This window comes from Scardinius erythrophthalmus (assembly GCF_964197995.2).
Source record: "Scardinius erythrophthalmus genome assembly, chromosome: 15".
Taxonomy (NCBI): Eukaryota; Metazoa; Chordata; class Actinopteri; order Cypriniformes; family Leuciscidae; genus Scardinius; species Scardinius erythrophthalmus.
In genome coordinates, this window is record NC_138235.1 from 31,675,075 (window position 1) to 31,694,327 (window position 19,253).

Genomic DNA, 19,253 nt, shown 5'->3' on the forward strand with positions numbered 1-19,253 from the left:
TTAACGCTCCATGAGCAGCATCTCTGCATCGCCCCACAGGTTCTTTCAGACTGAGAGAGAGAGAGAGAAGTAGAGAATGTGAGAGAACGAGGAAGAAAAGAGCAGCAGATATCATGTTTTGCTTGCAGGAGCATTGCTAGAGGCAGCAGTTGAGCAAAACAAACAGCAGACTAGCAGTGCAGTGCTGCCAGATCCCAGAGCCAAAAAACAGCCCTCCTCTTTCCCTCAGCACGGCTTCCCAACAATACTGTACTGCATCTCTCTGCGTTTCCATGTCCATTTCATATCAAACCTCAGCTGCAGGTCCGTTTGAAATGTTATTCAAATTACATGATGTGCTGAGTAATTCATCCAATGAATTAAATATATGTCAGTTTTTGCTAAGAAAAGCCACTAATGTAGATGCACACTAACATCTTGCACCATGAGCACTTTAAAAGCAAGTTATCAATTTTGAACAACACGTCACGAGACCTCTGTCATGTTAGGCATATTATTAATTTTATTTAGATTATTGTTTTTATTTTACATAGTATTACAATTTTATGAAAAAGAATATGCATTGTTATATTGGTATTCACTTTAACTAGAAGTTTCTAAGCCATAAATTACTGCATTAAACATTTTAAAACTAATTTGCAACAATGTTATATGTAGCCAAATCTATTTTATATATTTTTTTTAACGTTTTTTAATATATATATATATATATTTCTCTGACAATTAGGTATGTTAATGGTATTAGTTCGTAACTAAAGGATAAAAAACAAATTGAGTTAAAGGGTTAGTTCACCCAAAAATGAAAATTCTGTCAGTAATTACTCACCCTCATGTTGTTCCAACCCCGTAAGACTTTCGTTTATCTTCAGAACACAAATTAAGATATTTTTGATGAAATCTGAGAGCTGGATCACTCCTCCTGCAGGCTTATGGACACTATAACTTGCTGGCCCAGAAAATGTATTAAAAACATCATTAATATAGTCCAAGTGACTCCAGTGGCTCAATCTTAAGTTTATAAAGCGACGAGAATACTTTTTGTGCGCAAAACCAAACAAAAATAACGACTTTATTCCACTTTTCATTTCCTTCTCTCTAGGCCTCGAGTCTTTTCACGTAGTGTTTATGCGTAGCGCGTCTGTGTTGCGCGTCACCATGCATCACACACATGACCAGCATCGCCCAATAGTGAGCCTACGTGGTGACGTGCAACACAGATGCGCTGCGCAAAAAAACTACGTAAACTAACTCGAGGCACAGAGAGAGAATGAAAGGAATAGTGGAATAAAGTCGTTATTTTTGTTTGTTTTTGCGCACAAAAAGTATTCTCGTCGCTTTATAAACTTAAGATTGAGCCACTGGAGTCACTTGGACTATATTAACGATGTCTTTAATACATTTTCTGGGCCAGCAAGTTATAGTGTCCATAAGCCTGTGGAGGAGTGAGACAGCACTCAGATTTAATCAAACATATCTTAATTTGTGTTCCGAAGATGAACGAAAGTCTTACGGGGTTGGAACAACATGAGGGTGAGTAATTACTGACAGAATTTTCATTTTTGGGTGAACTAACCCTTTAATTGCAAGTTACTTTCATTTTATATTTTATTTAATTTGTTTAATTTATTTAATTTAGTTTATTTAGTTTTCATTTAATTTAATTTAATTTTTTTCTGATAATTATCCATGTTCTCAGAGATATGCAAAGTAACCTTATCCTGGAATTTTCTAGCACTCCATGCATTCATTTAAAATGCAGTATAGTACCGTGTTAAATATTGCAGCTGAAAGTGCAGTGGAATGCTTCAGCATCAGTCTGATGGATTTGAGTTTTCTAACTTGAACATGTGAGTTTGCTCCGAGCTCATTCCCACTATGTGATTCTGCGCTGTGGGGGCGCACACTGCATGATAACCTGGATTCCCGGCTCACCGGAGCCGCAGTCATTTCAAAGCAAATAAAGGCAGTAAGAAGGAGAAAACGTGAAACACTTCAAAGGAATCCCCACGGTACACCATTATTCCATTGTGCTCAGCAAGTGTGCCATCTGATCTGCTCTTTCAACCCTGTTTTGACACCTGTCAGGGTACTTAATAAAATAGTTTCCCACGTTTGCTCTTTTTTTCCATTTTGCTTTAGCTCTTGTGCTTTCTTACAGTCTGATTACTCTTACAAAAAGTATTATTATGGTACTACGGTGATAATATCTGATGGAAAACGTATAATACATTGAGATTACCATATTAATGTGCCATGATATTGACATATCATTAAATTACAAAATATCATTAAATGATCTATATGCACAAAATAAGCGCACAATGGTACTTTTTACAGGAAAGGTACACTTTAAATGCTGCCTTTTTCATCTCCGTTCTGTTTCTCTTTCATTCCTTTTTCCTTTCCTTTTTCTTTCTCATTCCCTCTCAAACGCAGATTTCCATTTTTCCGTGGGCGTGGACTCACATCTCTTCTAAAAGGCATCCCTTCCTTATCAGATGGTTGGAGCGTTTCATTAAATGTGTAGTTTACGGCTATCTTTTCTCCACCTGTGTGTTTTGATTGCCGAAACGAATGGCAGAGCCACAAGCAAAGCGTCTCTCAGCACCAGTCAGGTGGTTTAGCATGACCGAGACCAGCTCCCGCTCTCCTCTGATTGGTTCTCTGTCGCTCTTATCATTTCTCGCCTTTGCCTCACGCAGTTGCGAGCTGAATAGACGTTGTTAAATGACATTGTGTCACGTTTGCAGATTATTTTCGGAATGAAGCCAAACTAATCATGGTAATTAGATTTCATGGCAGTTTATTGAAAAAAAAAAAAACAACCAAACAAACTTACAAACAAGCTGAGTGTGAAGGGATAGCAGAACTAATGATGAACTAATGATGCCAAAGCATTTGTCTTTGAAGATATGCCCAATTTTATGTCACTTTGAAACTAATATGATGGTAAGTAAAGCAGAATCGAATATACAGAATTGCTCTTTAATATGTATTATACTTATAGCATAATTTCTTTTGTAACAATCATAATGTACCACTGTACTGTCAGGAACATGTCCAAGTCATTGTTCACATCAAAACCAAAAGAAAGAAGAAAAAAGAAAGGGCTAATTTTGAGACTGTTAGGACTTTTTTTGTACTGAAGCATTCTATATATAGATATAGATGTATAGAATAGATATATAGATAGATAGATATAGACAGAAAAACACATGTATATATGACATTTATAGGATGTGTGTATATGGATGGATGGATATTAAAAACTATGATTAACTAATCATCTATGATTTGACTACATATAACATTGTTGCAAATTAAATTTAAAACACATAGTACAGTATGTATTAAAACGCATATAATAAGTACTGGGCTATTCATTAGATTCAGCCAGTTGAATAGTAATGCCATGTTTTTCTTGGCATGTGCTTATAATTCAGCCTTTGAAAAGATAAGTATTTAGTATGCAGCCATCATGCTACACGTAACCGACTGTTACAAGCAGCGAAAACACATTTCCTTTTAAACCTCTAGCAGTGATATAGTTTTGGGTTTGTGTGCTGCGTTCTTAGGAAACTGATAAGGGCTCTCTGTGCTCAGCATACAGGCCTTTATTGACTCTGAACAAATTGCACCTTTTCATTAGCAGCGAAACCCTCACCTTTGTGTACCACACAGTAATTGAACGCTAACACAGGCTCGCTCCATTGAGGGTGGTGGTGGGGGGAAACTGCATCACAGTCTATTTATTCAGTCACAACCGAATCGAGAGCACAGCACAGTATTAATAAGGAGACTGCCGCCCGAGGCAATTAAACCAGCAGCCCAATGGAACTCTGCAGAGTCACCGATCCGCATGTGGCTTTCCCATCAGGTTTGTTTACAGAGCCCTCGCCGTGGCAGCGCTAGCTCATATCTCCACTAGATTTTAATAACGCCGCTGGTGTTCCATACTCCTCCCATTCAATTAGAACCACAGGCAGGGTAAATAGGAAATGAGGGTAACAAGTTCAGACGCTTTATCAGGCTTTGATAGGCGAGGTCGGGGAAAGATCTACCCTGTGCTGCATCTTTCGTACATCACCTGCAAATGTTTCTTTATTTTGGGGTTACACGACTTCAGCTTGATTTAATTGTACATGTGACCTGTGTTGCATCCAGTAATTTATGGTACTGAATGATTATCATATTCATGCATCACATCCATCCATCCATCCATCCATTGTTTATATATGTATAGTTTTCTAGGTGGTTTCCTATATATTTTAAGCAGATTTTATACTTTTTTAAATCTATAAAATTATTAGTATCGCATCCAAAATAAAAATGTGTGATTACATAATATACGTATGTGTGCGTACTGTGTATAATTATTTTGTATATATAAATACACACACATGCATGTATATATTTAATAAATATTTGCATGTATGTACTGTGTATATATATATATATATTTATACATAATTTATATTGTATATACATATAAATAATTTATATTTAAATGACTTTTTTTTAAATATATAAATGCATGTTTGTGTATTTAAAATAATTATACACCGTACGCACACGTATATTATGTAAACACAGACTTTTATTTTGGATGCGATTAATCGTTAGAAATTATATATTATATATTGAAATATGACACAAACAGGTTTTGTGAGATTCACTCTACCAACTGATGCATCATGGTACCACATGTTTTTTTGTTTGTTCTCCTACTGCATCAAAGCATCAATAGAGAGGCTTATGCTTTGATGTAGTTGTATCTTCCATCATGTAGTGCTTCAGTTTTTTTGCTTAAATTTCGGGTTTTATGTGTTGCACATGAGATGTGTCTGTGACATATAAACATATAAACACACACACAAAAGCAATTATTCTATGTAGAATCTGAAGATTTATAATATTTTTCTTGAGGAGCGGTCCTGCCGGGTAAGATCTCGTGCCTATGGTTATGCTGCTGCCTAGTTAAAGTGCACAGTTGGCATCATAACTCTGCTGCCAATGCCAAGTCTTTAAAATGGCACACGCCCTCAAAAAGCTTAATTGCATGCTCTGTGCCCTGGTTTTCCAATCTGTTGGCATGACAACGGTGGCAATGGCCTTGAAGTCCTCCTCGCATCCTTCATATCCTCGCCTTCGCCCGCTCTTGATTTAGCAGCATCACTGAAGGGGCTGCCATGTCTGAATGGCCACATTTACTCTAGTAAGATCAAAGTGTTTTTGATCTTCTTTAGATCCACCTCAGTGCTGTTATTTGAATCTATCAAAATCATAATAGCAAGTCATTATGTTTTCTGTATAGCAGTCTCAAATTATGTCTATGTGTGTCATCTTTCATACCTCTAAACACATGACAAATATAAACGCTTTGTTTTGTTCAATCTATTGTATGCTACAAACATGAATAAACCCTCAAAGCGAACATGTGTATGATTTTCGTCTCACAGATGATAAAATGTGTGTAAATAAATCCTTTAATATCATAGAGTTCACTCACATTTGATTTACAACATATAAAAAAGAGCATTTTCTGAAGACTATCCTCTTTTTTCATTTCGCAGGAGTGTCCCCAGATCCTGCCGTCCACTCAAATCTACATCCCCGTTGGTGTCATGAAGCCCATCACCCTGCTGGCCCGGAACCTTCCACAGCCCCAGTCTGGCCAGAGGAACTACGAGTGTATCTTCTATATCCAGGGGAAAGAGTACAGTGTAACTGCACTGCGCTTCAACAGCACCAGCATACAGTGTCAGAAGACCATGGTAAGATAAATGCTTGTTGGTTATTGTTTTGGGTAGTTTTATTTTGTTCAGTAAGGAAGCCCTTGTTTTTGCATAGCTCAGGAGATATAATGGAGTAATTAGCTGTAACTATTTACATTACTGTTAAACTGTTTGGAGTCAGTAAGATTTTTGTAAAGAAATAACTCTTATTCATCAAGGGTGTATTAAATTGTAACCCTGGATCACAAAAAGAGTCATAAGTCGCACGGATATACATTTGTATGGGTCAAAATTGTCGATTTTTCTTTTATGCCAAAAATCATTAGGATATTAAGTAAATATCATGTTCCATGAAAATATTTCCTACCGTAAATATATAAAACATTTATTTTTGTGAGTGAATGCAGCAAAATCGCGAACATAAATGGACAACTTTAAAGGCAATTTTCTCGATGTTAAGATTTTTTTGCACCCTCAGATTCCAGATTTTCAAATAGTTGCATCTCGACCAAATATTATCCTAACAAACCATACATCAACGGGAAGGTTATTTATTCAGCTTTCAGGTGATGTACAAATCTCAGTTTCAAAAAATGGACCCATGTGACTGGTTTTGTGGTCCAGGGTCACAATTGAAAAAAAAGTTTTTATTTCAAATAAATGCTATTGTTTAACCTTTTTTATTCATAAAAAGAATTGTCATAAAAACATTAAGCAGCTACTAAAATATTAAGCAGCAACAGTTTTGACCCCAAACTTTTTATTCTTTAAATATTTCTCCTAAAATTCACTCAACATTGAATTATATTATATCATAGGATTTAATTCAATCTCAATATGAACTCAAACATTTATCTTTAGTCACACAACATAGAATTCAGATGGATGGATGGATGGATGGATGGATGGATGGATGAGTAGGTAGATATATCATAGAATTATTATGTTCTGTGAATTTGAAGATAAATGTTTGAGTTCATATTAAGATTTCTGACTTTTACTTTTACTTGCAGCATTTAGGAAAAGAGACACATATGAGCACTGGCATAGGAGACTTTAATTTAACCGCTTTAATTTACTCTTCATTTGATTGCATTGCTGTCTAGGAGAAACAATTGAGATGCTAATGGGATCCCATTGGGGATATTTCTTTCCATTGGAAAGAATTTCTAGCCAAACTTACTGTAGAGAGTGTTGTGTGTATTTTATGCTCACACGGGCCAGTGGACCTGCACCGCAGGCAAATGGACCGAAAGTCATTCTGACAAGCCGTGACTCGCTTAAATCCTCACATCTCTGCGAGTTGTTTAAAAGTCATTATTGGTAGAGAAACGCTAGTCCAAATAGCCGGCCATTTTCTTACAGCACTGCTGACACAAGCCTTCCCCCTCATTACCTTCTGGCCTGTCAACATTTTGTCGGCCTGTCAAAAATCCCATCAGGCACTGGGCAGGCACTGGTGGACCATTAGGGCCTGATGAAACACGTGCCACTTGTTATCGTTTTAACAGACTGCTTTGCAAAGGCAGTCATTAGTGGCAGAGAGAGGAAGCTTGGGTATTTGATGGCACCGTGACACTCCTCACCATGCCTTATTGATGGCCGTTATAGGACGCGGCCTCTTTCTCTTTTGTGTTGAGATTCCCGGTGTTACTGAGGGGGAGCTAATTACACGGCTAAGAGTTTGCACAGAGCTGTCTCGCTAAAGACTTTATCGACTGTTTGCTGTCGCAGCCGTTTCAAATCAACAGCGATTGGCGCGTCGCTGACGAGAAGCTATTCCTCTGTCTCCGCCAGCTGGAGGCATCAGCCAGAGTGATGTTAACTTTAACAGTCAACGAGAGCCAAAAACTGCCGGCTGATAAGCGACCCGTTCTCTTCGAATTTTGCAAGGAAGGGTGGAAGCGTTACAGGTGCATTTCTGAATGAGATTCTCAAATGTTTAGCTCACTTAAAATTAAAAACTGTCATTATTTACTAGCCCTCATGTCATTCTTTCCTCTCTGGAACACAAAATGAGAATTTCCGTAGTCACTCACTTCCATGCATTTACGTTGAATGGGAACTGGAGCTTTTGAGTTTCATAAGGTGGTCCATATGAATCCTTTGCTATATGTCTTCTGAAGATAGCTTTGTGGAATGATAAGACTGAAATTTTAGTTGGTTTTCACTGTAACCAGATGATTGAATCATTAAGTTGAACTCGAGAGCCATATCAGAATGCTTCAGTGAAACTGATTCATTGATAAGATCCAACTCAAACAATGATTCATTCATGCATTGATTCAATTGGACATTGCCACGTCTCTTGTAAACATGATTAGAGTTAGAGCAGTTTCTTGTTTCTCCATTCCTTAAAGTTTGCTCTCTTCCTCACATGACGTCAGAAAACTTAATATGGAGCATTTGAAATCCTTTGAACCACTTTTATGGTGCTTTTTAAGCCCCCATAATTGCATGGAAAAGAGCAGTCTTAAAAATGTTCCCTTTTGTTCTCCAAAGAATCAATTAGAAAGTTGTTTTAACTTATTTGAAACTCAGATGTTGTGGTTAAAATACTAAAAGTAACATGTTAATTTATGAAATACTTCTCAAAATCAGTATGATTCTATGATGTGTTGTTCTTGAACAATCATGGATAACCGTAGGTCATCTCTATCTCAGCTGAAACTCTAAGATTAGGTCCCTTGCTTTGCTTTGGTCATCTGCGGTTTACGCCTGTGACGGAACCAGGCCGGGACTGGTTCTGTGCTGCTGGGTATCCAGACAGCCTGTCACTCCTAATGAGAGCCGCAATTACAGCCGTGTTAAGATCCCACTGCAATTACACCATTAAATGCCAGCAATTATCAGTTACTTAGCTTGCAGTGATTTTAGCATGAGTGCTGTGTAGCCCTGCGTGAGAGTTCCATTACCAGAAGTAGGAGCATGTTAAGAATGACAGGCTTTGGCATAGATCAAGAGTCACTATTGTTTTAAACATTCACAGAGTCACTCCTTACAGATTAAATGACTGTTCGTCAATAGGCTTCGGTCTGAATCGGTCCCGGAAAATTCCAAGTACTTCTGTATTAAAACAGTTTGGCTGAGGTGCCAGACGGCAGGTCGGATATGAATCACCCACCAAAAGCCCCTGCAGTTCTTTTCATTCAGTCCACAGAAAAATTTCCCATCTGAATGATTAATTATAACTCTGACTAACGGTTTTGTTGAATTCAAAGGGATTTGAACTGTTTGCTTTGCCATAACACTGCTGTTTCTGAGAAATACCATTTTAAGGTCCCAGCGGCAGTGTTGTGAGTAACAACAATAATCTGGTTACTTTTTGCTAACATTAAAGTTCTGAGTTGCTACTTTAAATTACTTCAAAAAGAGTTTGAACATTGAAGACACACTTAGAATTATCTGAATGTCAATACATTAGATAACAAAATTGATCTAAAGTTTTTCTTTGAACTGTATTTACTTTTTGAGCCATTTTTAAAAGTAATTTGAACAAAATGGTGATTTAATTTATTTATTTTTTGTCAGTTCATGAAGTAATTTTCAGGTTCAAGATTGATAGCAAAATGATTGTTGAACACTATTGTTTTATAACTGAAAACACATTTTTGGGAGATGTTTTGCATAAAATAATGTGGTTGTACTGCCTTTCTTCAATATTATTTTCCAATCCATTGACATTCAGGCATTTTTTAAGATTTAATAATAATATTTGGGACCACTGTATGTTGCAGGGATAAACTCTTGTCAATACCAATTTGAATTTAAATGAAAATAATATTTAAAAAATTGCATATCGCTACCATGACACCACATTTGGTTCAAATAATAGTTTTATTTACAAAACTATTTTACATTCTTAATGATGCTTTCAAGTGATTTTGTGTGCAAACTTGACAAAACCTCAGCTATGCTAGCTATCTACTGTAGATAATATTATCATGGTGACAGATTCGACAGAACTGGCAACAACAATGCAGAATGCATCACAGAAATGGCATAAAAATGGATGTACAAGATAAGCGCTGGATGTGTAATTGGTCACTTTTATCGTGACTTACAGAATGATATTGCAAGCAGCGTTCCTCAGCGCTGGTCGTTTGAGGTCAATCTCGTGCCAGGTAGATTGGAGGCAACAGCTGCCAGGTGGAATCCCAGGCTCACACTGGGCAGATGGCTGGCGTTGTATGATTAGGGAGGGGGAGCTGATTGTGTTTGCCTGAGATTGATCAATTCGATCCTTTGTCTCTCTGCTTAAGACAATGGAGAGACGGGTTAATAAAGCATGACGGAGTGTTGGGACGCTGAGGGAAGCGGGCAGTCCTGACTCAGTCGATTGAGTAAACAAAGGATATACAGCTTAGGATGAGATGTGCTGAGAAGGAAGAACATCAGTGACATTAGCAGGTTGATACTGAAGGAGGAAGAACTTATTATCTGATTTTCAAACTCTGTTTGGTTTGTTCTTATCCAGTTGTCTGCAGATGCATTTTCTCAAAGTGTGTGTCTGAAGAGATGCAGTACTGGACAAAAGTGATGCCAAATGCATAAGAGGGATTGAAACTGATGCAGCAGGTTCACTTTTCCCCACAGTTTTAATGAATTAATTTGGATACAAATATGTTATCCTGATGAATTGCAATGATATATGTATCATGAGTAAATACATATACGAATAAATATGCAATACGAATAAATTGCCATATCGCGTTAATTATCGCCGACGTATCGCCTGCGATAATTAATGCAATATGGCTCAGCTTGTCAGTTAACTACGGCTCTGTGTTGTAAATGCCGCTCCATCTGAAAGCAGGTGATGGCGATTTACTACTAATCAAGGTACCGGCTTTACTGACGAGATGCGCCTAACAATGTCATGGGATATATCACCCAGCCCTAACATGAGGGTTAAAACATGGCAACATGATGTTTTTTGGGTAACCCTTTTAGACTCATAAACAAAGACCAATATGCATGTTTGTGAGAGGGATGTGTAGTCAGTTAAGTCGGTGTAAACGCAAGACGGCTCACAGACTGTGCTCTGGCACCAGCACAAGTTTGGTGGAAAAGATGTAAAAGAGAGGAAATCAAATGAAGGAGTGAAGATGGGTGTATAAAAGACAAGACAAGAGACCTAAAGTCGCTCTCCTCTACAGAGCCCTCTCTCTGAGCGCCACAGCTCAGGACCCAGGAGATGAACAGAACAGGCTGATGGTATCAGACTCTGCTTTACAACATTACCTTCAGCTCAGATAAATGACCGGAGAGAGAGAACGAGAGACTGACAGAGAAAACACAATGATGGAAAGGCATAGAGGGGGGAAAGGGAAGAAAAATCTCTTCCAGAATCTCCTCTATGCCGTCTACAGCAAAATGAAGACTATCGGGAGAGCTTGATAGGATCCAATTAAAAGCCGTCATAGATAACATGATGATGAATTGCAGCCGTGCAGCAGAGAGAAGCTTTGCTTCAGACTCAACACACCAGTTCCTCCCCAAACACTTTGAGGGAGGAAAAAAAAGATAGGAAGGAAGGAGGGAAAATGAGCTCGGGAGGAGAAGGGTCATCATTTTTGAGGAAGGGAGCGGGAAGCAGCTTTCGTATGTTGGGGCGAGAGGGAGAGGTGAATAGCTGGAGGAGTCTCAGTTGCTTCCCACAGTGGGGTTAAGAGTGTGTCACACGCTCCTGTGGAGCCGAGCTCCTGCTAGGAAGAAGATTCACCACGAGCTCAGAGCCGAATTCAAGAGCTACAGCACTTGACAAAATGACTCTCGTCGCAAAAAAACGACACAGCAGTTGCACCAATAAAACAACTCTGCATAATGAGCTACAAATACATAATCAAAGCTTCTTTTTTTCTTCTTCTTCAAAATTAGTCAAGTATCACTAGTACTTGAAATTAGTGATTTCAACAAACCACTAACAATAAGTATTACATTTACATACGTAACTTTTCCCGCACAATCTGTGGAATTTCTTAAACATAAAAAGTATTATGCAATCAATAAGACATTTCTCCTTATGGCATAAAGAGTAATATACAAAAAATATTTATGATTATATTTATAACTGCCTTTTTGACTTTCTTGACAATTAACAATGGCATGCCGTAATATAGGACCAAAATAGTAGATTGAATGTTGCATGTTTGTGTAAGGTTTGTGTATGTGTGTGTGAGTGTGTGCGTGCGCACGCGTGTTCAAAACCCCTCCCGATGTGCTGATGTGTTATTTTTACCCAGGCGCACAGGTATGCTATCAAAAATGACTAATTATATAAGACTGACCCACACAAAAGGCGGCGTTTTTTCTTCCCTCCCTCCTCACATTCCAGCAGCTGGTCTTTTTTGTTAACATCGGCACTTTCCAGCCCCACGGACCCGGAATCTCCTGCCTCACCCGCACGTATCCGTACGCTCCCTCCTTCCCTCCATCCCCCTGATCAATGGGCTTGCCAGCAGAGGACGGGCGCAGGCTGGGGAGATGCCCAGTGTGTGTCTCTATTTCTGGCCTCCATTCATTTTCCCCTGTGAGGGTAATTATGCATTTTGGGCATGCAGGTGGAGAGAGAAAGAAAGAGGACCTATACAACTCATATGTTACTCTATTCTCAGACTATTGTGCATGCACAACTGCTTACAAATTTCAGGTACTATAACTGGAGTCATAATAAGTGGAGTTCTTGTTGTCTTTTATCATGTTCAGAAGTTAGTTTAATGCTTTCTTATTCTCTTTTAAGGTCAGTGCGTAGTTCCAGCCTGTCTTCTGCAAAGTTGTTTTACTTTCACTCTTGTACGAGCAATTTTTTTATTTGAAGTACTTTTTGAGGTGGTATTTTTTTTCCCTTGCCTTTTACAAAGATGACTGTCTGATAAGTGGCAAAATGCCTTAAAAAAAGATGCTGCTGAAATTGCATGAGAGTGATTGATAAAATGTTCTGTCATGTAAAGAACAATCAGATTTACTTGAAGCAAACTTTTATCGCTTGACACTTATTATGTTCATCCTGGTCATATATTACATCAAAATGAAAAGGAAAAATCAGCTTGAAAGCAGTTTGTCGGCTGCATATCTGTGATGTGAATCTCCCATTCCATCACATACTAAAAGTGCTCTGTTGGATTGAGATCTGGTGACCGAGGAGGTCATTTGAGTATAGTGAACTCATTGTCATGTTCAAGAAACCAGTTTGAGATGATTTGGGCTTTTTGATATGGTGCGTTATCCTGCTGCTAGTAGCCATCAGAGGATGGGTACGCTGTGGTCATAAAGCGATGGACATGATCAGCAACAATACTCAGGTAGGATTTGGAGTTTAAACGATGCTCAATTGGTACCCAAAGTGTGCCAAGAAAATATCCTCCACACCATTACACCACCAGCAGCCTGAACCCTTGATACAAGGCAGGATGGAGCCATGCTTTCATGTTGTTTACGCCAAATTCTGACCCTACCATCTGAATGTCGCAGCAGAAATCGAGACTTATCAGACCAGGCAACATTTTTTCCAATCCTTTATTTTCCCATTTTTGGTAAGTCTGTGTGAATTGTAACCTCAGTTTCCTGTTCTTATCTGAGTGCCACCCGGTGTGTCTTCTGCTGCTGTAGCTCCTCTGCTTCAAGGTGAAGTGTTGTGCATTCAGAGATGCGCTTCTGCACACCTCGGTTGTAACGAGTGCTAATTTGAGTTACTGTTGCCTTTCTATCAGCTCAGACCAGTCTGGTCATTCTCCTCTGAACTCTGGCATCAATGAGACATTTTCGCCCACAGAACTGCTGCTCTCTGGATATTTTCTCCTATTTAAACCCTAGAGATGGTTGTGTGTGAAAATCCCAGTAGATCAGCAGTTTCTGAAAAACTCAGACCCGCCTGTCCAGCACTAACAACCATGCCATGTTCAGTCACTTATAACACCTTTCTTCCCCATTCTGATGCTGTTTGAACTTCAGCAGATCGTCTTGACTGTCACAAATGTTTTTATAACAGTAAAATCTCTTTTCATGTAACCATAATGTTAAATTGTGCCATGCTTATCGGAAAAGAGACACTGATAAAAAAATATATAGACCCACTTTATGTGGGTCTAAACACAGCAAAAGTGTCCGACTTGACGTCTCCGTTTTCAATTCCGCCCCCGATTGCGAGCAGAAAATCTCACTGCTCAGTCTGAGCAGCGCCACATGAAGTCGTATCACCAATAAGAATATTATGAATTTTTTTTATTTATTTTTTTATAAAATGTCCAGGCGCATTATGGTAATGAGTCTTGGAGAAGAATGTATGTAATTGTCATGAAAATGTCACTGTGCAGAATATAGACTTTTATAGGTTACAGGCTTAAATTCATTCATTCATTCTCTTTTTCTGAGGTGAAATGTGACCAGCATATTTTATTTTGAGATTTCTAGCACATTTTTTATTCCGAAAACACATCATAACCATGGCATGGTGTGGGTGTAGTGATCACAAAGACAAGAATGTATAGAGTAAGTCACAGTCTAGGAGACATTGACATTTATCAACACTTGCCATGTCAGCTCAGCACCTGAGGGGCTTTTTTTTTTTTTAAAGACCTGTGTGTGTGAGGTTTGGCGCGTATGGAATAAGTTGCCGGATCATGGTTATTCTTAATTGGGTCATGTGCGTGTTTCTCCTCACCTTGTGTTGGAGGCCTCCATCGGCCTCATGGGAACTCACACTTGCACAAGCAATTAATTACTCTCCGCCATGTCTCCATGATGACCACGGGCTGAATAATGAGCGTTATTATTCATCCAGTCTCAAGTAGACGCCGAGCTCCTCCCCGAGCTCCTCTCACGCTGCCCTCTTTCACCAAACAGAGGCCGTTGTTTTCCTCCACCTTTTCCATAAATGCTGCGTGTGACCTTTTTGTAAAGAACAATGCACCATTTAGTTGTTTCCAGCCATTTTGTGGTCACCAGAAGTCACGTGACCCCAGTCGCATGATGTTACCGCGACGATTAGCATCGAATATGCCGATTGTTTGACTGAGGTGAGAGCGTAGTGTAATGTCAAAGGCATGTTAATGATGATATGAATAAATCATAGCTGTGTTTTCGGACGGCCCTCGGAGAACAGCGACGGCCGTTGTAAAGACGCGACGTATGTGTGGGAGGACAGCTGGAGCTCTTTAAAGTTTAATGGAGCTGGGACGCTGGTGAGGAGACGTAGGCAGGAGGAGTGTGAGGGTTCACATGTCTGCTTAGGGAAGAATGTGTGTTTGTAAGCGTGGAGGTCATCTGCGGTCTGCGTGGAGGATGTGTTTGATCAAATTGGAGCTTTGAAAGAAGCTGCCAATGATTAGTTGTCAAAAGAAAGGCCTCGTGACTCGAGGGTGTTTAGCGGTTTACCCTTGACCTTGTGCCTTTCAAAGAGTCGTCAACTGACTCTTTGGCTTTGTTCAGACAGGCAGCAAACATCTGATTTATTTATTTATATTTTGCCGTGTCCGACTCAATTCCATTTAGATGTTTGTAACTAACCACGGCAATTCTTATTTTTAAAAACTGTTCACATTTATTTATATAGTTTGAAATCAGATTAAAACCAGATCGGTTTACAGTAGTTGTTTGTAATCTGATCCAGCCACATTAAATCTGATCACATTCATATGGGATTTAAAATCTGATTAAAAAATGATTTCAGTTTCAATTGCACTTCCGTTCAAAGGTTTGGGGTCAGTATTTTTTTTTTTTACATAGAAATACTTTTATTTAGCAAGAATGCATTCAAATTATCAAAAGTGACAGTAAAGACATTTATATTATTACAAATGATTTCTATTTCTACATCTTTATTTTCTATTTCAAATAAATGCTGTTTTTTATACGTTCTATTCATCAAAGAATCCTGAACATTTTTTTTATCATGACTCATTACTCAAAAATATTAAGCAGCACAACAGTTTTTAACATTCACAATGTTTCTTGAGCAGCAAATCAGCATATTAGAATTATTTCTGAAGGTTCATGTGACACTGAAGTAATGATGCTAAAATAATGCTGAAAATTTAGCTTTGACATTATTACATTTTAAAATATTTTAAAATAAAAAACAATTATTTTAAATTGTAATAATATTTCTGTTTTTAATGTATTTTTGATCAAATACATGTATATGCAGTCTTGGTGAGCATAAAATACATATTTCCAAAATCATTTATAAAAAAACACACCAACCCCAAACGTTTAAACATTAGTGTATGTTCAGATGCGACATTATTAATCTATTAAATGGTGAATGAGTGAACATGAGTGGTTTAAGAGGCGGTGTTTGCATGAATGTGTCAATAATGCTGTAATCCGTCTGATGCTCTTCGGGAGTTCATCATGGTGAGATGTCATGATGGACGTGAGCAAAGGCAATTTTCAGTTTTCCGTCCTTGCTTTCCAAAGTGACAGCTACTCAGTTATAGTAGAAGTAAGACTCTCGCTGTCGCGCTGACACTTAAATCAGTACTGCAGCAACCGATGTGGATATACCGGATATTGACTGCACTGTCAGAACAAACGGACCTGATTTCATCACTTGCAGCATGACAGACGGGTAAAGTCATAAAGATCAGATTTAAAAAAAAAAAAAAAAAAAAAAAAACTGATTTATGTGCAATGTGAACAAAACCGGTCCTATGCTCACCATACTTGTTAGTCTTCGCTTTAACGTTTGTTTTGTTGCGCTACATTTTATAAACATTGACAGATCATTTCCTTCATTTTGAAAGATAACAAATAAGATATATGGTCTAGTGCATTTTCTTTCTTTGGAAACAATCACATTGCATATCATTTTGTGTGACTTTTGTAGTAATACTGAAAGTGACAATGGATAAATCACCTCAGAACTAAAGTGAACAAACAAGTGTCTATGACAAAGACTGTTTCACTCACTCAGTATGTTTTTTTAATCCTGTTCAAATGGTGTAATATTGTTTATTAAAGTTTACTTATGTACTTATCCTTTTCGTTGTGAGTGCAGTGTGCTTGCAGAGAGACTCCGCCCACACGTTCTTCTGATTGGCTGTGGTCTTTGATTGATTTGGTCATGTCTCATAGTCACGTCGCAACTGGATTGGACAGACAAATTGCTTGTCGCTGAAATCTAATCGCATCGCTTCTGGTTTTAAGAGTGTAAAACAGCTAAAATATGTGTTATGAGCCCTTTTTTTGGTTATGTGTCTATTCAGAATGACTTACGAGCAGCAACCTTTTTATTTTAGGTAGGTCTGGTAAGGGGTTAAAGGTCCAGTCCCCCCATTCTTTGCAAGGAAAAGGAGTACATTCTAAATCATAATTCTCCTTTTTTTCCCTTTTTTTTTTTGTAAATTGATTAAAAACAAGGGTATTCAGGATTGGAATGCCATGAGAGTGATTTTGTGTGAACAATTCCTTTAATACACACAACGAGCGGTTGCCGTTTTTAAACGGTTTCTGCACAAAAACTGTTTTGATGTTACATACAAACACACTTGAAATGCACTGCAAAACTGGCTTGACATGTATTTTGTATGTTCAAGTCTCAATGGTCAACTATTGTGTGTGCGTGTGTGCACACGTGTGTGTATGTTGGAGACAGTTGAAGCCAAATGAGATGTGTCAGAAAGCAAATTGGAAATGCCAATTTCACTTAAGTCCCAGCAACACGCTTCACGCCTAAACTCCGCCACTTGTTTCATGTGTAAATTAATGGCTTCCGCTCTGTAATTTAGATTTTTTTGAGCGCTCCCACATGCCCACATTCTATTCCGCCCCGTTTCCGTCTCCCCTCAGCTCATCCAGAAACGGCCAGGGTGCGCACAGACAAATCGCATTTCTCTCTGCGCGCTGGTTCTGAGTCAGTAGCTTTGCTTGAAGAGACGGTTTCTGATACTAGAAGCTCGCCTGTAAGTGTGCTGAATGTCTCCTGCTGTTTATCAGTGCTTGTAAGGAGTGTGTGTGTGAATGAGAGTAGCCGTAGAGAGGAGGCTGCTGTCAGGGTGGAGTGTTTTCACCTCCCCCCATATTGATCTGACAGTCTCACAATTGCGTGATGAGAATCCTGACTTGTCTCTCCTTCGCTGTCCGTCTCACTCCGTTGCTCTCTCCGTTTTATCCGTCTCACTCTCTTTCTCGCTCTCTCTCTCTCTCAAGGCTACACTTTTAAATGGCAAGATTTACATGGAGCGAGATAAGCCGGCATGTTTCATTCATTCGCTGCCATTTCAGCAGGGCTGAGTTTGAGCTGTGCACCGGAACACGGTTTGCATGCGTTTTTCTAAACACTCTTCATCCCGGCGGCCTCCAGTTGCATGTCAGGATCAGTGCAGTAAAACACTGATGTGCTGCACAAAGGGTTGAGCTGCGTGGGTTATGGGAATCAAAAAATGTTGCGAGCCAGATTCAAATTCTCATTTCCTGAGCTTGAATGTGTTCAGCAGTATTGATATTTTGGCCATTTTTGTCTTTTTATTAATTGGAGAGAGAGCAGGAAGTTAGTTGTGAGCCAGATTCAAACTCCAATTTTCTACATGAACACCACAGCTGAATGGTGACAGCATTTTTTTTTTTGTTATTTTGAGTCTTTTTATCCTTTTTATCCTTTAGAAAACAGGAAATTATTAATAATTGGTTCAGAAATAAAGGTCAGATTCAAAACTGTATTTCCTGCATATTAAGCACCATAGTGCAATGGCATTTTTTAGTTTGTTGTTGTTGTCTTTTTAGCAGATTTTATCAACACAAGAACAGGAAAAGATAGTGAGAAGTGGAGGAAATCGTAATTGAAAAATGTTGCAAGCTAAATTCAAGCTCTCGTTTTCTGCATAAACACTACAGTTGACTGTGTCCAGCAAGTCTGTTTAGTAGAGAGTGGACATGAAATTATGGCAAAAAATAAAGGGGAAAAAAGTCAGGTTTAAAAACGTATTTCCCACATAAACACTACAGCACAATGTGTCTTTTTGGTAGATGGAAAGACAATAGATAGTGGACAGGAAGTAATAGTGAGAAGTGAGGGTAATGGGATCGAGTAATGTGAAGAGCCTGATTTCCAACAGGTTTTTTTTTTTGTGTGTGTCTATTTTCTTGTTGTTGGATCAGATCTGAAAATGTTGTTCAATGTGTCATTTAATAGTTTTTTTGGTGCCTTTTTGGTGGATTAGCCACACTTTAGAGACAGAAAATTATGGTGATAAGCAGTTCAAAACCCATATTTTCCACATGATGATTGCTACACCCATGTAAAACATAACCTTTTTGTGATCCATTGCTTTAATCGATGACAGGAATTTTAGTTGATGGAGGCTGGTATAATACAAACATCTATTACCAAGTGTGATAAATAGCATGGAGTCAAATCTATCTTTCGTTTTACTTTCTCTCTCTGCAGTACGACTATGAAGGAAATGACATCAGTGACCTGCCGGTGGACCTATCAGTTGTGTGGAATGGAGATTTCGTCATTGACAACCCCTACCATATCCAAGGTAAACCTAGCCTCAGTCTGACACATCCGTTTCT

The 19,253-nt window shown here is 38.6% G+C and overlaps 1 protein-coding gene across 2 annotated transcripts in view; it reads left to right on the forward strand.

Moving 5' to 3' along the window:
* The window catches only part of plxna1a (plexin A1a), a 203,048-nt gene that overhangs the window by 129,300 nt on the left and 54,495 nt on the right, over nt 1-19,253 (forward strand). For both annotated transcript variants that reach the window (XM_081387663.1, XM_081387664.1), the window contains exons 10-11: nt 5,574-5,774; nt 19,123-19,219. In XM_081387663.1, the coding sequence (XP_081243789.1) occupies nt 5,574-5,774; nt 19,123-19,219 (298 nt within the window). The remainder of the gene's footprint in view (nt 1-5,573; nt 5,775-19,122; nt 19,220-19,253) is intronic.